Source organism: Macaca mulatta, chromosome 14 (genome assembly GCF_049350105.2).
Source record: "Macaca mulatta isolate MMU2019108-1 chromosome 14, T2T-MMU8v2.0, whole genome shotgun sequence".
Classification (NCBI taxonomy): Eukaryota; Metazoa; Chordata; class Mammalia; order Primates; family Cercopithecidae; genus Macaca; species Macaca mulatta.
The window spans coordinates 71,925,919-71,947,675 of record NC_133419.1 but is presented as its reverse complement, the minus strand read 5'-3'; the positions used below and the strand labels follow the sequence as shown (position 1 = coordinate 71,947,675).

The window sequence follows — 21,757 nt, the reverse complement described above, 5'->3', positions numbered from 1 at the left end:
ATGGCTGGGTCCTAGTGTAGCAGAGATGAATGAGGCACAGCCTCTGACCTGAAGAGTGGCAATCACTACCTATTGGGGGAGGGGCAGACAGGTGTATGGTCCAATTTTGGCCACAGACTGATTTTGAAGGGGTGGGCAGAGTAAAAGTTTCTAAGGAGACACATTGAGCTGTATCTGTAAGAATGAGAGAACAGCTACATGAGGAACTTTGGAGCAGGGGAGAGTGTTTCAGGCAGAAGCAACAGCAGATACAAAGGCCGTGAGGTGGCTGAGTTTGACGTGTTTAGGAACTTAATGAAGGCTAGTGTGACAGGAGCTTAATAGAGCCGGGGGAGTGGTAGTAGGTGACGTTAGCTACGTATTTTTATATCAACGGCCTAACCCTTAAGCCAGGCAGCTGTTGGGCAAATCCATGTTCCCAGTCTTCAAAGGGCTTGCTCAGAACAGGTAGCTGGTTTAGCACTGTCAGTCAGAGGAGGGACTGGGCCTAATCCCTTCCCCTGCTTCTGGTGCCAAGGACAGGGTAGGGCACAGAGGTTTCAGTCAAGATCTGCTGACAGCACGCTTGAGAAAAGAACAGGAAGTGCAGGCTTTGTTGAAGGAGGCTCAGGCGTGGCTCTTTCTTCTTTGGCGCACTCACTCTCAAGTCGCTGACACCTCCTCCACCAGAGAGGTAGCTGGGAAAATGAGATGCAGGGAGGAATCATTTACGGGCCCCACCGAAAAACCTTAAAGGGCTGGGAGCTTGAGGGGCAGGTAGGAAAACGGGCTGTGAGAGCTAAGGGAGGGCATCACACTTAGCTTGGAGGGGAGGGGAGGTGGGGTCAGGAAGGCAGATGGCACCCTTTAGCCCAGACTCAAGGAATGTGTAAGGGAATTTTAGCTAGAGTGGTTTGGACATTTCATTTTGCTTTCTGGCATCATCATTTCCTCTGAAAACACTCGCAGGCCCCAGTGGCCCTAGTGGGCCTCCCCCGGGGCGGGTCTTAGCTTTACTCCCCAACCCTCTGCAAAAGAGCAGGCCCTCCCAGGAGCGCAAGTCCTGTCTGCAGTTCGCCGATGTTTCCACCAGGGGCCGCTGCGCACGGGCGACGAAGCGCGCGGGTTCCTGAGCCGCAGAGAGGCGGAAGTCGATTGGTTGTCAGGCGAGGCGGGTGGGCGGAGCCTGGGAACTGGCAGGGAGTTGGGGGCTGGGAGCTCGCCCCCTGGCCGAGCCGGCCTGGGCTGTTGTCGCCTCAGGCGGCTCCTGGGAGGCTAACGTTGTGTCCTGGGCCTCTGTTTAGACCGCCTCTACAACTGAGGCGAGTGGAGCAGCACCACGGCCCGGAGATCGGGGCAGGGCAGGTGTTGTCGCCGCCGCCGCAGGCCTGAGTTACCTGAGTAACTGCGGGTCAGGGACTCGCCTGCGGGCCGGCAGTTGGCGCTGGAGACTCTGGAGGGGGAAAGGGAAGCTGGGACTTGATCCTTTGCGCGGGAGGGGCGTCCTGGCAAAGACTAGCACGGGTTGGGGGTCCGGGAGAGCCCGCTGGGGGAAGGGGGCTCCGGGGAGCCGTCTTCACCGGTTATTCCGGGATCCAGCCGGGCGCTGGGGCGGGCCCGGGCTTCGCTGGGGGCCGGGCGGCGCGGGGCGGGCCGGCGGGAGAGCACGCCCCCGCTCGCCCCGGGCCCGCCCCGCGCCGCCCGCCCGCCCGGGAGCAGCTGTCCTGGGCCTGGCCGGTGTGCGTCCGCCTGCTGGACCTGGGCACCGCCAGCCGCCTGGGCACGGGACTGGGCGGGGGCGCTGACCTCGGCCTAGGAGGCCCAGGATCCTGGAGACGCCCGCGCCCTCAGGACCCTGCGGGTCGCACGCCCTCCCCAGCTTCTGCTGCTAGCCGCTCTTCGGCAGGGCGAGGTCAGGTGCCCCCTTCTTGCCTCTTTTCTCTGCTCTTCCTCCCCCACTCCTGTGCCCGCGGGGACTCCTGCCGCCCCCTCCCGCAGGGGTGTAGTAAGCTGCGGAGCTGACAGCAGCCCCGCAGCCACTCTGCCCAAAGTCTCCGGAAGCCGCACGAGCTCAGGCCGCCGCAGCCCCGGCGGACCCACTATTGGACCTGAGGAGCCAGCCCTCCTCCCGCACTCAAACTTGGAGCACTTGACCTTTGGCTGTTGGAGGGGGCAGGCCTGCGGGTGGCTGGACAGCTGCGGAGCCGCGAGGGCGTCTTGCCTGGAGACCGTCGGCTGCACTCGCGGGCTCCTGGCTTTGCCTTTGGGATCCCGAGGTGTCCACATCAGACGCATGTTGACTGAGACCTAGAGTCATGGATGTATGCGTCCGTCTTGCCCTGTGGCTCCTCTGGGGACTCCTCCTGCACCAGGGTCAGAGCCTCAGCCATATTCACAGTGAGAAGGCGACAGGAACCAGCTCGGGGGCCAACTCTGAGGAGTCCACTGCAGCAGGTAAGGCCTTGCTGTGGGCTGGACTGGGCTGTAGGCTTTGGCTCAGAACTGAGTGGCCCGAAGTGGGCAAGTTGAAATCTAGGTTTGTACATGTGAGGTTCATGGAGGATCCACACATGGCACTGCCTGTTCCAGGTAGTCCAAGAAGTTCTTTCTGGTCAGTAGTCATGGCAAATGTCTCTATCTTTCCTGAACAACTTTCCTCATCACCCCCTCAGGATTTTTTTTTTTCTTGACAGTAATAAGAAGCGTTTGGGGCAACTTGACCTTTTAGATCAGCAAGGAAAGACCCCATCTTAGGCCTACTTGTCTGGAAGAATGGCCTGGTGAGATGATAAGTTCATTGCTCCTAGTCAGTTTTAGTACTGAGCAGCATGGGGGAAGTTGGGGCCACTTATGTTGTAAGGGAAAGTTAAGGCTGGGCCAACTCTGTTGCCTGAAAGCCTGGTGTTCAGGTGTACCTATTCCAACAACTGTGGGAACCCTAGTCCCACCCTTCCCTTAGGTAGTCTTGTCTCTTTGCTGTGTGCATTTGAAATATCCAGACAGTTCCTTAGATGGAATCCTATTTACCACTAGGGTGTTAAATGGCCTTTTCTTGACATAGACATGATATAATTCCTGGGACCACTTGTTGCTTATTCTGTTTCTTCTGACTGATGAGGGTGGGAATTCCAGCTACAGTTCCCCTCGCCTCCACGGCGCACCCCCCCCAAGTCTGCTTGCTAGGGAAACCATGCTACTTTTGATCTGTCGTGGTTTTTCCTATGCAGTTGTGAAGGCTTATCAGGCAGCAGGAACCCTGGTATACTTCTGCAGTAGAAAGGAACACTTTTATGTTTTGTTTTGTTTTTTTTTGAGACAGGGTCTTGATCTGTCGTTCAAGCTGTAATGCAGTAGTGTGATCACAGCTCACTACAGTCTCAAACTCCTGGGTTCAGGTCATCCTCCTGTGTCAGCCTCCCAGTAGCTGGGACTAAACACAAGAGCCACTGGACCTGGCTAACTTTTTTTTTTTCTTTCTATTTTTAATTTTTTGTACAGACAGGGTCTGTCTGTGTTGTGCAGGGATCCCTCCCAAAGTGCTGGGATTACAGATGTGAGCCACTGTACCCGTCAAGGAACTCTGTTAAAATCCAGTCATTTTACATAAGGCTTAGAAGATCAGTTCTCTTTTCTCATTTCTCTCACCGTTTGGCTGTGATCTGCCCAAAGCTGTGACCTGCAGAGTTGGGGAGAGTTTATAGATAAGTTGTTTCTGAGCATAAGCAAGTTCAAATGAGGGGATGTCTCAGTGGGCACCTGCTGATACAAGTAAGAAAAGGAAATAATAGGTCATGGTGGCTGGGGAGTTTCATGGATGGATCCAGAAGCTGGCTTTGGTGGTAGACCCTTTATTGGGCAATACCTTTTTAAGTTCCAGATGTTCCAAGGGGGCTAGTTTCCAAATGAGGCCAGGGTTGCCCATATTGTAAGTAGGATACCTGGCTGTTGCTTTCTAGATAGGTTCTTCTTGCCTATTAATCCTGTCTCTCCATAGAGAGTCTCCTTGACCCTTGACACCTGACTCAAAGCTTGGTTCTCTTTGGGCTATGAAGGGAAAGACTAGTGGGCAAATGTAGACTGAACTGTGAAGTAGACCTAATTATCATCTCTTGCTATCCCTGTGACATTCCTGTTTATAACTGATAATATGTCTTTTTTCACTCCAAAATGTGAGTGCCTGACATAAAATGAGTATTTTTTGGGGAGTGGCTGTTCTATATTTTAGACATAAACTAAAGGGATGAAATTTTGAATTTTAGACATTGGCTTTTAGGAAGGTTGTTTTTGTTGTTGTTGTTGTTTTTGTTGTTGTTGTTTGTTTGTTTTGCTTGAAGTAAAAGGCATTCTAGCCTTCCTCAGGACCACCCCATGACTTGAGTTTTTGGAGACAATTCTTCACACAGCATATATTTCAGAGGCCTGGCTATGCTGATTATACCACTTAGACCTACTCTTGCTCAGTTTAGAAACTGGTTTATGTTGTCACAATAATAGTGAATTCCAGGGAGGAAAGTCTCAGAGAGACCTTAGGTGCTGTGAATGTCTAAGGTTTGTGGAAACCTGGAGGTTCCAACACTATTGTTATGGTAGCTTTTCCCCTTGGGTCTGCCTGGGGTTTTGTCTCTGACTCAGAAAGGGTCTTATTTTTGCAAAGAGGTGGTTTATATAGACTGGGATCTTCAAAAGAGTTTGGAGAGAAACTTTCTATGCAACTAGGAACTCTTGCATCCTTTCCAGCCTCTCTGTATCCCCAGAACACAGGAGGAGGTTTACTTGCTCTTAAAACTACTACTATTAAAAATCAGATTCAGCATACCCAGTCAATTTGTGTGTTCTCTACAGTTTGTATTTTACAATTACACAGCTGTTTTTCCAACAGTCTCACAATAGCCCTGTTACAATGCAGGGCAGGTGGTATTGTTCCCACTTTTATGAGTGAAGAAACCTGGTCCTGTGCTTGGTCTTTCTTATAGGCAGATCTTCTGATGCTTAAGTCTTGGATTTCTTCCATCTTCTCAGGTCCTGCCCTGTTAAAGGAGTGCTAGGCAGGGCCAGAGAATGTTGCTTTCCTTCTGACAATTAGGCAGGCCCTAGTGACTCTGTAGCTGAGAGCCAAGAAAAGAGCTGCACTTTTTTTCTGCTCTGGAGAGTGTTTTGCAGGGGCCCAGAGAATTTGATTTTTTATCTTTTGGATGTATATACCCATCTGTCTCTTTTTAGTTAGTTAAAATATTTGATTCTAAGAATGATTTAGTTAAAATGCTTATGGCTTTAGCATGCATACAATAAACACTACGAAAGCCTGATCCTGGAGTGAAGGCAGGTGCTCTGCAAGGAGGATCTCTCACTGGGCCGTGGAGAGGCCATTCCTGTCACCTTCTCGCTCCTTAATACCCGTACACCCAGCCATGCTAAGTCACTTTCTCAGTAAAGATCTCTGCCTGCCTGTGCAACTCTGGGGCTTGCGTTTCTGAAGCTGGCCTAATATAGATGCTTGGAACCACCCTTAGACTCTAGAAAACGATAATGGTTTCTGTAGAATGTGCATGAGGGACCTCAGGTGGAGTCTGGAGTTGTGGCTGCCAGTGTTGGAGGTATCGAGGGCCTCTAATCAGGAACTGTGGTTTGGTTCAGTGTAGCTAGGACAGGACCTTGGAGGATAGGCATCTAGGCAGTGTGCAGAGTGCAGGCTGGCTTCTCAATCAACCTCTGATGGAGTGGCAGGCCAGAACCCTGCCTCCTATCCCCAGCTAGTTGCTGCTGCCTCCAAGGCTATAAATGGCCTGGCCATCTTGGTAGCTATGCTAATTTTAGCTGAGGTTGGCTCCCGGAACTGGGCTAGGGCCAAGAGCAGGTAGGTGGGGCTTGGCTGAAGCTAATACTGGGACCTGGGGAGAGGGACACACTAAGCCTGGGGTAGCCAGGATATAATCTGCTCCCAGGCCTCAGTTTTGACAGGTTAATTGATTCAGCAAACATTGAACAATGCCAGCTAATATGGTATTTATTAAACAAGTATTAATATTTGAGTGCCTTCTCTGGGCCAGGTAATATGTTCCTGTGGGGATTTAAGGATGAACAAAACAGACATGTTCCTTCCTTCATGGAAGTTACAGTCTTGTTGATGAGACAGATAATAAACACATGAATAAATATATTATCTTGTGGAACGTGGCATGGAAGAAAACATAAAACAGGATGCTATCATGGAGAATGAGAGGGGAACAGAGATTTAGTTAAAGCCTGAACCTAATTGTAGGACAGATTAATACAATAACATCAATGATAATAATAGCACCTAACTTTTTTAGAGCTTGCTACATGTCAGGCACTATTTAAACATTTTGTTTTATTAAATTCTTATTACCATCCTATGTTATGTTATCCCCATTTTATAGGTGAGAAAATTAAATCATAGAGAGGTTAAATAACTTGCCCATGTTTACACAAATAATAAGGAAGCCAGAATTTGAATCCAGGCAGTCTGATTCTTCTCTCTACCTCTACTTTAGCCACTCTCAAAACTTTCTGATAAATACTGCAATAGAGGTATTGTATATACATGCAGAAAGCTGTGGGAAGCCCAGAGGAGTAAGTGACTAACCCTGCCTGGGAGAGCTGGGGGAGGCTTTACAGTTTCTTTGTAATTTTTCTCAGATCTTGAGATGAAAAGCAGCTGCCTAATTCAAAGGTTAAGAGATAGAAACATCAGTTAGTTCACCCCACCTATTTTTACATATGAGGAAACTGGCATCCAGATAGGCATTAGAGGTTTCATGGTGGGTTATTAGTAGAACTAGACTAGGAAATTTGAGTCAGGGACCTTAACTTAATCAGTTTTTCAATTTATAAGTCAAAATAATGGGTGCTCACTGCTTGCTTTTCACTATGGAAGGAACTTAGGGCTACTGAAGAAGTCAACGTTTTGTAAGGCCACATATATTTAGGGAATATTAAATACAACATAATGTACAGGCTTAATGATGTGCAAAATCAGGCAGTATAGACATTGTAGGCTAAGGGTTAAAAGAGATCTGTGTGGGCTGGGCTAGACTAAGGTGGCTGCAGAGGGCTTCCTGGAAAGGAGGGGTTGGGTGGAGGCAGAAGAGAACAGGAGAGAGTAGTCTGACTCGGGGAGGTTGGAGGAAAGGGGGCATTGTAAATATCTGGTTTCACTGTTTGGTAGCTGGATGATAATTAGGCAGAGTTGCTTCATTGTTGGCCAGCCACCTCACATGAGCGCCCATAGGTAGGAAGATTGCAGTCATGTGTGATCTAGTAGTGGTTCTATTTTTTTTTTTGAGACGGAATCTCGCTCTGTTGCCCAGGCTGGAGTGCAGTGGTGCGATCTCTGCTCACTGCAAGCTCTGCCTCCCGGGTTCATGCCATTCTCCTGCCTCAGCCTCCCGAGTAGCTGGGACTACAGGCGCCCGCCACCATGCCCGGCTAATTATTTTGTATTTTTAGTAGAGATGGGGTTTCACCTTGTTAGCCAGGATGGTCTTGATCTCCTGAACTCGTGATCTCCCATCTCAGCCTCCCAAAGTGCTGGGATTATAGGCATGAGCCACCGCGCCTGGCCTCTATTTTTTTACTGTAATTTAGAAGTAATGATGAGTGTAAATAATACTTTGAGATATCTGTAGCAATGTAATGTGATATGAAAACATCTGTTGATTTCTATTGATGACAAAATCACAGGTATTGCTAATATTATTGTGGTTGGTTGCTCCATATGTAATTGAAGGAAATGCTAACTTTCAGTAAGAGAATATTGAAAACAAAGATGTAATTTCTTTCCCATCCAAATTCACAGGCCTCCTGAATTCTATCTACGGGCCCCTTAGGGATATGGGGCCTTCGTGTTAAGAAGAGCTCTTTGGCAAGGAAGTGATGAGATCTTGTTGAGGGGAGTAGTTTCCTAGGTCTCTACAGGACTTGGGTTTCAGCCCCGAGGGGCCCCTCTGGTTTCCTGCTGGGTAGCCTTTGATATACATTGCTGAGTGGCTTCGTGGGCATGCTGTGGTACACTTCCCTTTGTGGGAAATGATTCTTTAGGAAACTCAGCAGGTCTGGTTGCTGTCAGGCTTTTAGGGAGAAAAAAAGAGACCAAACTGGGCCTCCAGAGCTTTGTTGTTGCTGTTGTTGTTACAGTTGATTAAAAAAATCATGAAATACTAAGATATACAACAAAGTATAAATAATAATACATTGAATACTTTCAAATGACTTTGAAAAAAATTGTGGTCTAAAAGCAGGAAATCATCCCAAGACCTTGTCTTATCCTAAATTCCCCCTAAAAAGTAAGACCTGGGATAGGGCCTTGCAGAGAGTTTATTTTGGAGAAGTGACTTCAAGAAATGAGGGATGGGAATTGTGAAGAATGAAACAGGGAATGGACAGGTGCACTATGGAGCTAACACCACTGTGAGCATCTGAGGCTCAGTGCCACTTGGAGACCCTCTGAGAAGCCTTATAGAAAGCTGCTGCCTAATTCAAAGGTTAAGAGATAGAAACATTGCATTCTACAGGTGATAGAGGAGGGGAGTATTCATCCACCACCTCACCTTCACTGGCCAAGGGTTATCCCAGGAGGTGCTACCTCTTCTGTACTCCGGAGTTGCATATGCATCCGAATGACTGAGCAGGTTCCTTTAAGTACTGCATATTGGCCACCACACCCAGCTAATTTTTTGTATTTTTAGTAGAGACAGGGTTTCACTGTGTTAGCCAGGATGGTCTCGATCTCCTGACCTCCTGATCTGTGTGCCTTGGCCTCCCAAAGTGTTAGGATTACAGACGTTAGCCACTGTGCCCAGCCAAGTAGTCCCCTTTTATCTGTGGTTTCAGTTACTTGAGGTCAACTGAGGTCTGGGGGTAAAAAAAGTATATATACATGTATAAGATACATGCTGTTGTCTCGACCTTCCTGGGCTCAGGTGATCCTCCCACCTCAGCCTCCCAAGTAGCTGGGACTGCAGGCATGTGCCACCATGCCCAGCTAATTTTTCTATTTTTTGAAAAGATGAGGTTTCTCCATGTTGCCCAGGTTGGTCTAGAACTGTTGGACTTAAGGGATCTTCCCAGCTTGGATTCCCAAAGTGCTGGGATTACAGGTATTAGCCACTGTGCCCAGCCAAATCTGAAAATATTAAGTGGAAAATTCCAGAAATAGTTCATAAGTTTTAAATTGCACACCATTCTGAGTAGCATGATGAAATCTCATGCTGTCCTGCTCCATCCTGCCCAGGACGTGAATCAACCCTTTGTCCAGCATATTCATGTACCATAAGCTACCTGTGCTTTAGTCACTTAGTAGCCATCTTAGGGATCAGATCAACTGTCTTGGTGTCGCAGTGCTTATGTTCAGGTAATCCTTATTTTACTTAATCATGGCCCCAAAGTGCAAGAGTGATTGCTGACATATTGTTATAATTATTCTACTTTATTATTAGTTATTGTTGTTCATATCTTACTGATTTATAAGTTAAACTTTATCATAGGTATGTATGTGTAGGAAAACATAGTAGGTATAGGTTTGGTGCTATCCACTGGGGGTCTTAGCATGTATCCCCTGAGAATAAAGGAGGACTACTGTAGTTTCATTGTCTTACTTCAGCTATACCCAGACAACATGCATAACTCTGGTGCGGCAAACCAGGCTTTTATTCAAGGCTTACTGTAGGCCATGGGGAGACTGTTAATAAAGTCTGGGTGCTAATATTTGACCTTAGCTCCAGCTGTACTCTCTTATTGAGTATATCCACCCTCCCTAACTTCACCTGCAGTCTTGAAATGGCTGAGAAAAGGGCCTGGTCCACTGCATTGGTTACTTATTGGGGTATAACAAATTATGCAAAACAGAGAGGGTTAAAATAATAAACATTATCTCATAGATTCTGTGCATCGGGAGTCTGTATATTGCTTAACTGGGTGCCTCTGGCTCAGAGTCTCTCATGAGATTGCAGTCAAGCTGTTGGCTGGGGCTGAAGACTCTGTTTGGGGGAGAGTATTTGCTTTTAAGCTAATTTACATGGTTGTTGGCAGGCCTTGGTCCCTTGCCATATGGGTCTCTACAGTGGGCTGTACTGGACATGATGATTGGTTTCCCCTAGAACAAGTGGTCCAAGAGAGTGAAAGAGAGAGTGCCTAAGATGGACACCTCCATCTTTTTATCATCTAATCTTGGAATTGATAGGCCATCACTTCTTCTATATTCTGTTCATTAGTAAGTCCAGCCCATCCTCAAGTTGAGGGAATTACATAAGGGCATGAATACTAGGAGGGCAAGGACCACTAGGGGTCATCTTAAAGGATGCCTCTGACATTGCCCAAGGGCCATGCTCTGGGGAACAATCACTTCTAGGTGCTGCGGCCTTTTAGTTTTTCTTTGACTTCCTTTGCTTATGACCTAGAATCTTGTTGAGTCTTTTTATACTCCCTTTTATATTATGTCTCTTGGTTCATGCATTACTTCATTGCTTTGATATGACGTATCCTTTTTTCCTTCTCCCTGGACTCCTGGGCTCCAATGTGAAACTAGCTTTTTATCCTAGACTGTAGTCCTGCCTCCCAACCTTTTTTGTTTGATACCTTTTATTTTGGAGCCCATTTTACAGCCACTGACTTTGGAGCCTTTACTACTCCAACTTGGCTTCTGAGAGTTAGATTTGTAGATGGCATTGCATTGGGACTCACAATGACAGACGAAAAACTTTATTCTGACTTTTTAGGCCATTGGTGTTAGGTGCTAGGACTTAAATCCTAGTATGTGAAAGCTGGAAGGGGTTTTAGAGACCATCTCTCCCAAACTTCTTATTTACATATCAGAAGAACAAACTTCCCCAAGGTTTTGGTAAGCCAGGGCTAGAATATAATTTTCTCTGATTCTCATTCATATGTTGTTCTTACTCTGCTGTGGAGCTGTCTACCCTAATGGAGCCTGTTTGGATTGTTAGGAGGTCTGGGACCTATACAGAGGAGAACCAGGAAGCAGTTCACAGTTTTATATTATGTTCATAGAAATTGGTCTGGGCAGAATTAGGGATATACAAAGTCAAATGTCAAGTGCTGCTTCTTTGCACCTATCCAGCTAGAGAGGTTTTTATATTAGGCACAGAAAAAGAAGCCCAGCAATATCTGTTTTATATGGTGCTTAATATATGCACCCTGTACCACTCTTTTGAGAATATCTGTTCAGAGCAATGAGGAATCTGTTTGCTGGAATGTATAGAATAGGCATCTGAAGGAGATGGGTCAGAGCCTTATGGTGTATGTCTCACCATTGAGCCATTCAGCTGGCTCCATTATGGATTTGGGCCTCCACAGGCAGGGTAAATGTATTAAAAACTTTGTGGGGTTACTGTTGGCCACCTGGAAGGTGCCAATGGGAAGCTCTCTGGGCACTGAGAATTTGACAAGTTTACCTATGTTCACACAACTTGCTAGGGCAGGCGAGACTTGAAGAGGGATGGCTGTGGTCCTGTCATGTTTATCAGAATGGAGTAGATTTCTTTTGTGTGAGAAGTCATGCAAGAAAAATCCGGAAATGAGCCAATAGCACTTACACTTTTGTTTTCTGCTGGGGAGCATGGAATAGAGAAGGTGCAGGTTCTAAAATTTCTCTATGGGTGGTGGTTGCTTTCCTGACTCAAGAGTTCCAGCCCCAGACCACTTTGCTCACTCCATCTCCCTCTGCTCCCCTTGCTGCATTCTTGGCCAAGCCAGGCTTTTTTCTTTGTTCTGATCTGCAGAACAAACTTTTATTTATACTGCTTCACTTTTGTTTTCACTTATGTCATTTAACTTTCCTTCAGAATGTCTTTACCTGTCCTTCTTTATTCCTACTTCCAGTCCTCTATTAAGTCTTTCCTGACACTAATACTAGCTGTGAGATACTGCTGACCTCTGAACAAACTCTGGTAGCACTTACTATCTACAGTGCTCTCTGTACACTTCATACCCTGCTTATACCACTTACAACAAGAGGCAACTTGATATGTCTTTTTTTTATTTTTATTTTTTTTGAGACAGATTCTCGCTCTGTCCCCCGGCTGGAGTGCAGTGGCGCAATCTTGGCTCACTGCAACCTTCGCCTCCCGGGTTCAAGTGATTCTCCTGTATCAGCCTCCTGAGTAGCTGGGATTACAGGCGGGTGCCACCACGCCCAGCTAATTTTTGTATTTTTAGTAGAGACAGGGTTTCACCATGTTGATCAGTCTGGTCTTGAACTCCTGACCTCGTAATCCGCCCGCCTCAGCCTCTCAAGATATGTCTTTTATAGTAAGCTAGTACCCAAGAGCACTGGGCATTAGTTTGAGTTCTTGCTGACAGTATGACCCAAGCTCTCAAACGACAGTTTCCTCACTTGAAAAATGGAGTTATCAGCACCATAAGAGAGGGTAAAGAAAGAAAGAAAAGTAAAAATAAATTAAAACTGTGTTTTATTTATTATTTTTTTTTGCATATTTCCTTGTCTCTTAAGGGCAAGAGCCATGTCTGGTTTATTGGCTGTAGTACATATCCTCAGTACCTATGAGAGTGCTGGTCAGAGAGTATGTGCCTAATAGAAATTTGTTGAATAAATGAATGAATAACAATGAATTGATCTTTGGATTTAGTAGGTAGGGAGGGAGAGTACCAAGTACTTGACATCAGTTCCTGTAAAACACTTAGACAAGCATGCCCTGGGATTGGGATAGAATTCACATGGTGGGTTTTCTGAGGAGTTCTGTAGGGATTATTTTTCTGCCTGACCTAGTACTTCATCCCTATTTACTAAGCACCTACTGAAGCTGTGCTCAGTGACAGTTATCCATCATACTGAGGGATGGTTTGGCTATTGACTTTAGTTGGCCACAGCAATGACTACCCTGAGCAGGTGGCTGCAGTAGGAGTGGAGAAGAACTGTGCTTGAAGAGGACATGAGACTGGTAGGCAAGGCCTCTTTGGGTCTTCCTGCTCCCTGTCTTTGGTTCCATGGCCCACATGGGTTTACCTCACGTCCAATTTGAGGCAGCTGAATGAACAGAATGAACTTTCACTACTTTGCTGAGACTAGCTTGTGGAACGGAGGAGGAAACCTTTCATGGTTCCCACTCCTAGGCTTGTTGTGCAGCAGAGAGATAGGATAGTCCTGTGAAGATTGTTGGCTTTTTAAATGTTATCTCTGATGCTGAGAACTCCAGCCTGAGCAGACATCGCATCAGCTTTCCTTCAAGACATTGGGGAGGGGCCTCTTGGGAGACGTGATGGAGAAGACAAAAGAATAAGAGCAACTGTGCTGCCAGCACGGCCCAGTGAGGGCTTATCTGACCCTTTCCTCTCTTGGCCATATACACAGAGCTCCTGGCTGCCTTATGTTGATCTCTGGCCTGGGTAATGACCAGAAATCTCACTGGCAGGCAGGCAGGCAGGCAAGCAGGCAGCCTTTCAAATCTCATGTGCCTCTAATTTTCTCATTGTGATTCAGTAGCTCTGCTCCCGTTGGGCCTCTCTGGGTTATCTCAGGCCTCTCAGGAAGCTCTCAGAACTCTCGTCACTACAGTGTATGTTCGAACAAATGTGTCTGTGCTTGCCAAGTTCCCAGAGCTGGCTTCTGAAACATAGCAGCCAGGAGAGATGGGTGGACTTCAGATGTAATACACACACAGGTTAGAAAGCAGTGTGTGTCTGTGTGTGTATTTGTTGCTGGGTGGTCAAATTTGTGGAGGTCTTGTTTCGAGAAACTTTTGCTGACAAGAGCAAAGGTCACTGGAACTCACACTTCATGTCTCGGAAGAGATAAATATGTAATTAAGACAACTGAAATCACTTCAATGGTAAGAATGATGATGACAGTGGCCGGGCATGGTGACTCATGCCTGTAATCCCAGCACTTTGGAGACTTAGTCAGGTCGATCATGAGGTCAAGAGATCGAGACCATCTTGGCTAACACGGTGTAACCCCATCTCTACTAAAAATACAAAAAAAAAATTAGCCGGGTATAGTAGCGGGCACCTGTAGTCCCAGCTATTCGGGAGGCTGAGGCGGGAGAATGGCGTGAACCAGGGAGATGGAGCTTGCAGTGAGCCAAGATCATGCCACTGCACTCCAGCCTGGATGATAGAGTGAGACTCTGTCTCAAAAAAAAAAAAAAAAAAAAAAAAAAAGATGGTGATAGCTGCTATTTATTTAGCACCTTTGTAGGTGCTTTACATCTGCAAAACAACCCTTAAAGGTGGATATTGCTTTCATTTTACCAATGAAGAAACTGTAACTCTGAGAACTTAAGGTCATTTTCTGAAGGTGGCAGAGCCAGGATTTGAAATTAGCTTTATCTGATCCCGAGACCAAAATTGTTTTTATTTTTGTTTAATAACTTGGTGTGGGGTGGCCGGCGGGGGGAAGAAACAGCTATTTGAGTTTAGAATTTAGGTGGAGATAGGCATTTTGTTTAAAAATTCTACAATTTATAGGACTGTTAAGTGGTGTTAGTTTATTCTATCACCCAAGTGGCCTGGGAAACTAGGATTAGAGGTGGGGTGGGAGATGGAAAGAGAGACTGTATTTTACTTATAAATTCTGAATAAGTAGTAGTTAGCTACAGGGTGGTGTATATTCAGTTTATATTTTCCAAAACTATCACCCTGGTTGAACTGTTCTGAATTTAAGCCTTGGGGTAGGGGCTGTGTCTTTGTAGTTAGTGTTCTTATCTCTTTAGTCAACATTTAGCATGTTTATTATATGTTATAAGACAATCTCTGCCCAATAGAAGGACTCAATATAGTAGGAGAATTAAGATGTATGCTCACATTTTATATTATAATAAGAGCTTCTATTTATTGGGTACCTATTCTTCATTTTTTTTTTTTTTAAGACAGAGTCTCGCTCTGTCGCCCAGGCTAGAGCGCAGTGGCGTGATCTTGGCTCACTGTAAGCTCCGCCTCCCGGGTTCACGCCATTCTCCTGCCTCAGCCTCCCGAGTAGCTGGGAGTACAGGCGCCAGCCACTGCGCCCGGCTAGTTTTTTGTATTTTTAGTAGAGATGGGGTTTCACCATGTTAGCTAGGATGGTCTCGATCTCTTGACCTCATGATCTGCCCGCCTCCACCTCCCGAAGTGTTAGGATTACAGGCGTGAGCCACTGCGCCCGGCCTGAGTACCTATTCTTTATCAGGACTGGGCTAGGTACTTTCACATGCATTATTTTAGTTAATCCTCACATCAGGTCTCTCACTAGCTTATTGTACAAGGCAATCTTGGTTCAGTGCCCTGTGATTGATACTGATAGTCTTGTTGGCAGTTGTGATCTTCTGTGCTGGGGGAGATCAGAGAAGCTTTGTAGAGGAGGTAGCAGCATAGTGGGTCTTCAGATACTTCACGTAGAAATATAAGGGAATTTGAGGAAAGTATTCTAGTCATAGGAAATGTTATGAGTAAAGGTCTGGAGTGGGAAAAAGTAAAGAGTCTTTGTGGGGCAGTAGTTTAGATTGGCTGGAGAGTGGTAGCTCTTCAGGAGAGTACCATAAAAAGATCAAGGAAAGACCAAGGAGGGCCTAAATTGTCAGGCTACTTGATTCTTTAGGGAATAAGTAGTCCTTGCAGGTTTTGACAAGGGGAGAGACATGACCTGAGTTCTGCTTTAGCAAGATTAATCTCGCAGAATATGCACAGTACATTGGTAAAGGTGAGATTGGAGGCAATCAGCCTAGATAGGAGACTTTGCAACTGTTCATGAGCAGAAGAGATCAGGGTCTGCATTGTGGAGGTAAAATCAGTAGGACTCAGAGTTTAAATGTAGGAAGGGAAGGAAAGAAAGAAAAGAGTCAAAGATACACCAGTGTTTTGAGTGTGGGTCATGAAGAGACTGGTGGTGCCATTAACAGAAAATATATTGCAGTCAGAAGGAGGGTCAGTGCTAAGGGATGATGAGTGATGGAGTAACTGACCTTATTTGAAGTGCTGGGCAAGGGGCTACACCCACAGGACTTCAGGAACCAAATAATTCTTCCTATGCTTATTTCACATTGCTACATTTTACAGATGGGTTTTCTGGGGTCCAAAGAAATGAAATGATTTGCCTAAAGTTATACAGTAACTCCATGGTGGAATCTAAGTCTGAGAACCCACATCTCTTTGCTTTTTAGCTATTAAACTTCCTAACAAAGCTGAGCCTTGACTCTAGGAAAATCAGACAGAGTCTTGGAGACAGACAAACCTGACTTCAATTCCAGATCTTGCCATTTTTCTGTTTGTGAGATCTCAACAAGATTGCTTTTCCTCTCTGAGCCTCATATTCCCTTTTGTCCACATTTGCAAAAAAGGGAATATTAATTTTTACCTCATGGAGGCATTGGAAGTAAAGATGCTTTCTGTAATACTCTTTTTCCTTTTTTTTGGTTTTGTTCTGAGATAGGGTCTCATTGTGTCACCCACACTGGAGTGCAGTGGCACCATCACAGCCCACTGCAGCCTCCACCTCCCGGGCTCAGGTGATCCTCCCATCTAGGCCCAACAAGTAGCTGGTACTACAGGTGTGTACCACCATACCTGGCCAGTTTTTACATTTTTTGTAGAGATGGGGTGGTCTCACCATGTTGCCCAGGCTGATCTGGAACTCCTGAGCTCAAGCATTCCACCCACCTCAGCCTCCCAAAGTGCTGGGATTATAGGCATGAGCCACCGCGCCTGGCTACATCTCTGGTTTTCTAGTGGGTTATGGAGTGGCTGACAGAACACTGAGTGACCATATCCTATCAGGTACTCTTTTTTTTTTTTTTGAGATGGAGTCTTGCTCTGTTGCCAGGCTGGTGCGATCTCGGCTCACTGCAACCTCTGCCTCCTGGGTTCAAATGATTCTCCTGCCTCAGCCTCCCAAGTAGCTGGGATTACAGGCGCCTGCCACCACACCTGACTAATTTTTGTATTTTTAGTAGAGACGGGGTTTCACCATGTTGGCTAGGATGGTATCTCTTGACTTCGTGATCTGCTCGCTTTGGCCTCCAAAAGTGCTGGGATTACAGGCATGAGCCACCATGCCTGGCCTCCTATCAGCTACTTTGACCAGAGATAAGATGATTAATATCCCTTTCCCCCAGCGTCTTCTGCCAACCTTCATGTGGGCTCAAGGTGGAAGCAAAGTGGTAGCTGAATTTAGGCTATGCTTGGGGGGAACTTCTTCTAGACTAGGGTAAGTCCTGGCTTGGGACAGAGGAACTAGGGTGGACTTGCTGGTTAGAGTGCTTGGAGTCCTTATCTGGTCATCTCTTTGGTTTAGTACTAAGTTTTCCTCAGAGGGGGAGTAAGCTGCTCTAATAGGGGTATTGTTAGGTAGTAGGGCTGTGGTTGTGTTAGCTCTGTGTCACTAGGGCAGGCCTGAAACTAGCTGTTTTGTCCAATATCTAGTCACATACTCTGAGTGAGTAGAGGAGGAATACAAGGTTTTCTAGTTTTAAAAAACAACTGTGTACTATTTTGTAGCTTCTGTCTTAATGCCTTTTCTTTCCATTGTTTTCTTGAAACTTTTTTCATTTTCTTCCCTCTTCCTAGGTTGGTTCTCTTGAGTGTTCACAGCTTTCTTTATGGAAAATCTAGTTTAATAAAAAGACCACAAGATTAAGAATTAGGTAGGCTTAATTTAGCCTGGGATCTGATACTCTTGACTTTTCTGGGCTTAAATTTCTTCATCCCGGGTATTGTGGGGATAACAGAATCTATCTTACAAGGTTGATGTGTGCAGATCTTATGAAATAATGTAATAGGCATTTATTCTTACACAAATTTGAGTGATTTATCATTACTGTATTAGTTTTTCTCCTCTGAATTGTCTGATCTATTCTTTGCAATTCTTTGGTTTATCCTCTCTCTTTAGTACTCTGTTCTCCTAGGTTCTCACTCTTCCCTATAATCTTGTTTACTAACTCTCTTTTTTTTGAAACAGAGTCTACCTCTGTCGCCTAGGCTGAAGCGCCTTGGTACGATCTTGGCTCACTGCAACCTCCACCTCCTGGGTTCAAGCGATTGCCGTACCTCAGCCTCCTGAGTAGCTGGGACTATAGGTGTGTGCCACCACGCCCGGCTAAGTTTTGTATTTTTAGTAGAGACGGTTTCACCATGTTGGCCAGGCTGATCTTCAACTCCTGACCTCAGGTGATCTGCCTGCCTCGGCCTCCCAAAGTGCTGGGATTACAGACGTGAGCCACTGCACCCGGCCTTGTTTTCTAACTCTTAATGACAACAGGAAAAGTGTGGCTACACTGGCATTACACCTGGTCCAGTTGCAAGGGAGTGGCACTGAGCTCTTGGGGAAATGTAAAGTTCATTGGCTTTTGAGTAAAGTTCATTGGCTTTTGAGTAAAGTTTCTTTATCTCCCTTTTCTTTTTTTCTTTTTTTTTTTTTTTTGAGACGGAGTCTTGCTCTGTCGCCCAGGCTGGAGTGCAGTGGCACGATCTTGGCTCACTGCAAGCTCCGCTTCCCAGGTTCATGCCATTCTCCTGCCTCAGCCTCCCGAGTAGCTGGGACTACAGGTGCATGCCACCACACCGGGCTAATTTTTTGTATTTTTAGTAGAGACGGGGTTTCACCGTTTTAGCCAGGATGGTCTCGATCTCCTGACCTCGTGGTTCTCCCACCTCAGCCTCCCAAAGTGCTAGGATTATAGGCATGAGCCACCGCACCTGGCTCTTTACCTCCATTTTCATATCTGCCATCTGGTTTACCATTATAGCTCAATTCTTTTTTTTTTTTTTTTTTTTTTTTGAGACGGAGTCTCGCTCTGTCGCCCAGGCTGGAGTGCAGTGGCGTGATCTCGGCTCACTGCAAGCTCCGCCTCCCGGGTTCACGCCATTCTCCTGCCTCAGCCTCCCGAGTAGCTGGGACTACAGGCGCCCACAACCGCGCCCAGCTAATTTTTTGTATTTTTAGTAGAGACGGGGTTTCACCGTGGTCTCGATCTCCTGACCTTGTGATCCGCCCGCCTCGGCCTCCCAAAGTGCTGGGATTACAGGCGAGCCACCGTGCCCGGCCAGCTCAATTCTTTTGAATATCGAAGTCACTTCCATTTCTGAAAACCCCCCTTTAATGCACAAGTATTACTGTGTTTATGTTACTCCCACTTTTTTTTTTTTTTTTGAGACATATTCTCACTGTGTTGCCCAGGCAGGAGTGCAGTGGCGTGATCATAGTTCACTGTAACCTCCAACTCCTGGGCTTAAGTGATCCTCCTACCTCAGCCTCCCAAACTGGGACTATATGCGGGTGCCACCACACTCCACTAATTTTTGAAAATTCAAAAACTTGGCTGGGCACGGTGGCTTACGTCTGTAATCCCAGCACTTTGGGAGGCCGAGGCGGGTGGGTCACTTGAGGTAGGGAGTTCGAGAGCAGCCTGACCAACATGGAGAAACCCCCTCTCTACTAAAAATACAAAAAAATTAGCTGGGCGTGGTAGCTTGTAATCCCAGCTACTTGGGAGGCTGAGGCAAGAGAATCGCTTGAACCCGGGAGGCAGAGGTTGCAGTGAGCCGAGATTGTACCATTGCACTCCAGCCTGGGCAACAAGAGCGAAGCTCTGTTTAAAAAAAAAAAAAAAAAAAAAAATTAAAACCTTTTTTTTTATGTGGAGATGGAGTTGCCCAGGCTGGTCTTGAACTCCTAGCCTGAAGTGATCCTCACACCGTGGCCTCCCAAAGTGCTGGGATTACAGGTGTGAGCTACTGTGTCTGGCCAGGTGTTTACATTATATCTGAACTGAGGACCAAAACTAGCTTTTTAGTATGGATTAGGTTAGGTATAGCCACTGGGGAATGGATTGCATTCTGGGGTAAGGGGTGGAGCCTGGCAAGAGGGCAGTTCTATTAGCTCAGTTTACCTATGCAGGAAGGGTGTTAGGACCTCCAGGCATACTTATGCTGCTTCTGTTATAGCTGACACCTAACTGCTCCTCCTGAGCTGAGCATATGCTTGTACTCTTAGACAGAAGTCAGAGCTTGGTGAGGCCTGATTCCCCAAAGAATTCAGTGATGAAAATTAGGCCACTTGAGCATATCTAATTGGCTGAACTGTGTGAAGGGCAGAGGCTTTCCCTGGGGGCTCCTTTTAATCTCATGTGGTTATAGTCTTTTAAGGATGGACTAATTAAAATGTGTTGGCAGTTGGACTCACTACTTTCCTTGCACTAGGTCCTGCTCCAGCCTCCTAGAGTACCAGAAGTTGGCACAGAGCTATTTTTCCTGGGGAGCTGAGGAGTGGGTTTCCATTTCCTGATCTACTAAATCTACAGTGATGTAATGTTTGTCCAGAATGGACTGCCAAACATCTTATGGTGGGGAGAAATTTAGGCTGGGACCTAGATGTGGCCTGGATTTGCTGCACTTCTTCAGGTGTCTTTTCAGGTTGATTGTCTGTTCTAGTAGCCCTCAAATGGCCTTGCTCTGTGAGCTGGCAAGTCATTTCTATTGTCCTGGAGTATCCTTCCCTGGTATGTGTTCCTCTTCCAACCAGAAAAAGGGATAAGGAAAAGATATTTAAGTCCCACCATTTGCCAGATCAGGGCTAGTATTTACACACCTATCTTTGAGGTATGCTTTATAATACCCTTTTTGCAGATGAAGAAATAGATTCAGCAAAGGAAAATAACTTGCTTGATTGTCATTACAGGCTGTAGGCAACTGAATCAGAATTCAAATCCAGGTCTTTCCCTAGCTTCAGGTTACTTTCCTAAGGTAGCACAAATGATTTCATGTCCTCTTATCCTTTTAAGCCTACCTAAGTTCTCATATCCAGAGAGTCTTCTTCAGTTCCTTCAGCCAGAATGACTTCTTGTCCTGCTTTTTCGGACTACTCTGCCTCTCGCTAATCTGTCTATTTAAGTCAGTGAGGCATGAATCTACCTCCCTATTCTGACTATTCCTGCTCCTGCAAGATTTGGTACTCAGAGTATATTTGTTAAAGAACAGAATGAAGTTATAGTGCTGAAATTTCAGGTGTTATGACAGACTGGCAAGGGTAAGGGTTTTGGGCAAAGCCTTGGCTAGTTTTTCAAATAAGGCCCCTCTGTGTCTTTCTGATTTGCCCAGAATGTGCTGTTATTTTCCTTGACATCTGGCTTTAGAGTTTGTATCTTTTTTTTTTTTTTAATTTTTATTTTCTCCTCCCCTACCTCTTCTTTTATTGTTTGTTTGTTTGTATTTTCTATAGGCTTGCAACCTATAGAGCTAGGCTTAATGCTCCCGGGAGTGGAGTGATAGGACAAACCCTCAACTTGGCCTTGGTTGCTGGAATATGCCTGTTGACCATGGTGCTTGGATTTTGTTTGTTTGGTTGGTTTTTTGCAAATAGCATGCCAAGATATTAACCTTGCATTTGGGGCTTATACTTTCTGCAACCTCTGCCTACCGGTGTATGTCACTTCACAGGATAAAGGCTTTCTTTCCTGGCAAAGGCAAACATATGTAAAAGCATCCCTATAAGTTGAATTATTTTTCTCACTGACTTGAAAACAATTATAAAACTATCTCAGACCTTTTTCTATGCATATAGTATATACTTGGTGTTTAACATAAAAAGTTCCTTTGGGAATAAATGGCAAATTGGAACATAACGAAATATAGGCCAGGCACGGTGACTCACGCCTGTAATCCCAGCACTTTGGGAGGCCGAGGCAGGCAAATCGCTTGAGCTCAGGAGCTTGAGACCAGCCTGGGCCACATGGCGAAACCCTGTCTTTACAAAAAATACAAAAAATTAGCCAGGAGTGGTAGTGTGTGCTTGTAATCCCACCTACTTGAGGGGGCAGAG

At 45.9% G+C, this 21,757-nt stretch overlaps 1 protein-coding gene and 1 long non-coding RNA gene across 15 annotated transcripts in view; both read left to right on the top strand.

Annotated features, from left to right (window-relative positions):
* Positions 1 to 608: 608 nt before the first annotated feature.
* STIM1 (stromal interaction molecule 1) overlaps positions 609 to 21,757 on the top strand; it is a 219,746-nt gene continuing 198,597 nt past the window's right edge. For 7 of the 14 annotated variants that reach the window (XR_013403303.1, XM_077961178.1, XM_077961173.1 and 4 more), the window contains exon 1: positions 1,190 to 2,433. Coding sequence is in view for 8 of the 14 variants with exons in the window: in XM_077961178.1 (XP_077817304.1) it covers positions 2,295 to 2,433 (139 nt within the window). In the remaining 6 variants the exon portion in view is untranslated. 14 annotated transcript variants of the gene reach the window in all.
* On the top strand, positions 12,606 to 15,763 carry LOC144334343 (uncharacterized). Its single transcript, XR_013404087.1, has 2 exons — positions 12,606 to 13,873; positions 15,029 to 15,763. It is a non-coding gene; the product is annotated as an uncharacterized LOC144334343 (long non-coding RNA).